At 42.3% G+C, this 1,935-nt stretch overlaps 1 protein-coding gene across 1 annotated transcript; it reads left to right on the top strand.

The window, feature by feature from the left end:
- The first annotated feature begins 982 nt into the window (after positions 1 to 982).
- SERTM2 (serine rich and transmembrane domain containing 2) lies at positions 983 to 1,261 on the top strand. Its single transcript, XM_054995997.1, has one exon. The coding sequence runs from the start codon at positions 983 to 985 to the stop codon at positions 1,259 to 1,261; it is 279 nt and encodes a 92-aa protein (XP_054851972.1).
- Positions 1,262 to 1,935: the final 674 nt, after the last annotated feature.

Here is a 1,935-nt window from a genome sequence, read left to right as displayed (position 1 = left end):
TGGCCATCCTGATTGATGCTTTGGAAAAACATATGCATTCCCCAAGGAACAGGAAAAATTCTATTTCCACATACAGCATAGAATTTGCAAGACAAAGCACAGTTCAATTAAATTGATTCATCTGTCAGTTCAGTTGCACTGGGCTACCTGCCAGCATTCTCTCTGAAGGAATTGATATCATAATCCATGGGTGCATTCATACATTCAGTGCAGTAAAGAATGGAAGCACCCCAGTTCTTTTGAACTTGGGGCAGGGGAAGAAGTAATGGTAGAAGCTGGATGGGTAAGGAAAGGAGAAAAGGAATCAAATTACTGGCAATTTCCTGACCTGCTTACACACCCAGAGCCCTCATCCAGCCAATGCCTCATCCAACTGTATGCACCTGGTGTTGCTAACCTAGAAGGACCTGGCTAGTCACCTAATATTCTTCATTACAAAGAGGAGTGCTGTAAATATTTTAACCTGTGAAGTATCTTTCTCCCCCCTCCCCTTCTTCCTTTTTTAGGAGGACAATATTATCTACTGATTCTGGTTCTGGTGGTGTCATTTAAAAGTGGGAAGTGGAAATGACCTAACTCCGGCAGCTATTTGGGTAATCTAGTCAGTCACTGCCAACATTCCAAGACAGACAGAAGACTGTTACTGAAACTAGCCCAAGCTGGAAATCGGTCATGGATTCTTGATCCTCTTGGCACACATTCACTCTCCAAAGAGAGTATGGTTATCTGCATCTTCTCAAAAACAGCTGAAATACTTTTTCATCCACAAAGTATCTGAGAGAGATTAAAAGCCCCAAAGGCACATTCAATTGATTCCAGTCAACTGTGTGCTGCATTCCTGGGCAAGGTGGAAGCCTGAAAGTCAAGCAGAAATCACCAGTCTTTGATGCATGAATTGACATCTAGGGATCCTTGACCAAAGAAGGCACAAGACGTGTATGAAGGTCTAGGGAAAATGGACGAATGTTAACCTGCATGAGAAATGACCGAGGCCTATTTCAAATACCGTGGAAATCTTACTGGCCGCGCCCACCCTCCAACTCTGGCTACAGCAGCCGATACAACGGCAGATAAATACTCCAACTTGTACATGTATGTGGGTCTCTTTTTGACTCTCCTGGCCATCCTCCTCATATTGCTCTTCACTATGCTTTTGCGCCTAAAACATGTTATCTCTCCCATCACTACATCTCCAGAGAGTACAGAGAATGTCCAGCAGTTCACAGATGTAGAAATGCATGGTAGGATCCCCACAGCTTAGTGGGTTCGAATCAGCTGGCTGGAACAAAGATGTCTGTGGTGAGGGACCCAGTACTTTTTGTGGGATCTAGGGATGAAAGATGCCACTTGTGCCGTTTGGATTTCTGGACTGAAATCTTGATAGGCCTTGAGGGGCTGAATCATTTGACTTGCCTTGGAAATGACAAGCTAATATCCAACATATTTTATCAGCTATTAACCACTGCAAGCAGCATGTGTTGCAGTATTTGGTTACAATCATCCTCCATATGAACACACGTGAACCAAAAAAGCTGCCTTATGGTCCGTTTGGCCTGATGTCATCTACTCTAAGTGGCAGAAGCTTGCCAGAGGCAGAGGCAGACCCCTATAAAACTACATTCAGCAAGGCCGGCATCAAATCAATTTCCTTCCAGGATAAAGGGTAAATAAAAGCACTTACCAAAAGCAAATGGGACATTCTCCCCAGGATTTTTAAAAAAAACTAATGACATTAATCACAAGGATATATTTTTGGAAGATATAATTGGTGACCAAGCTCTGTCTAGTTACAAGACAAAAAACATGGTGCAAATGCTAAACAGAAGATTATTTTAAAAAGTCATTTATGGTTTTGAGGGCAAATTGTTCCTATGCACAAACATCAAATGGTTTAGAAATTCTGTACAAGTTCATCCGTGGAAAGTAAGTTTAAAT

Source organism: Eublepharis macularius, chromosome 13 (genome assembly GCF_028583425.1).
Source record: "Eublepharis macularius isolate TG4126 chromosome 13, MPM_Emac_v1.0, whole genome shotgun sequence".
Classification (NCBI taxonomy): Eukaryota; Metazoa; Chordata; class Lepidosauria; order Squamata; family Eublepharidae; genus Eublepharis; species Eublepharis macularius.
This window is presented reverse-complemented; position numbering and strand designations above follow the sequence as displayed.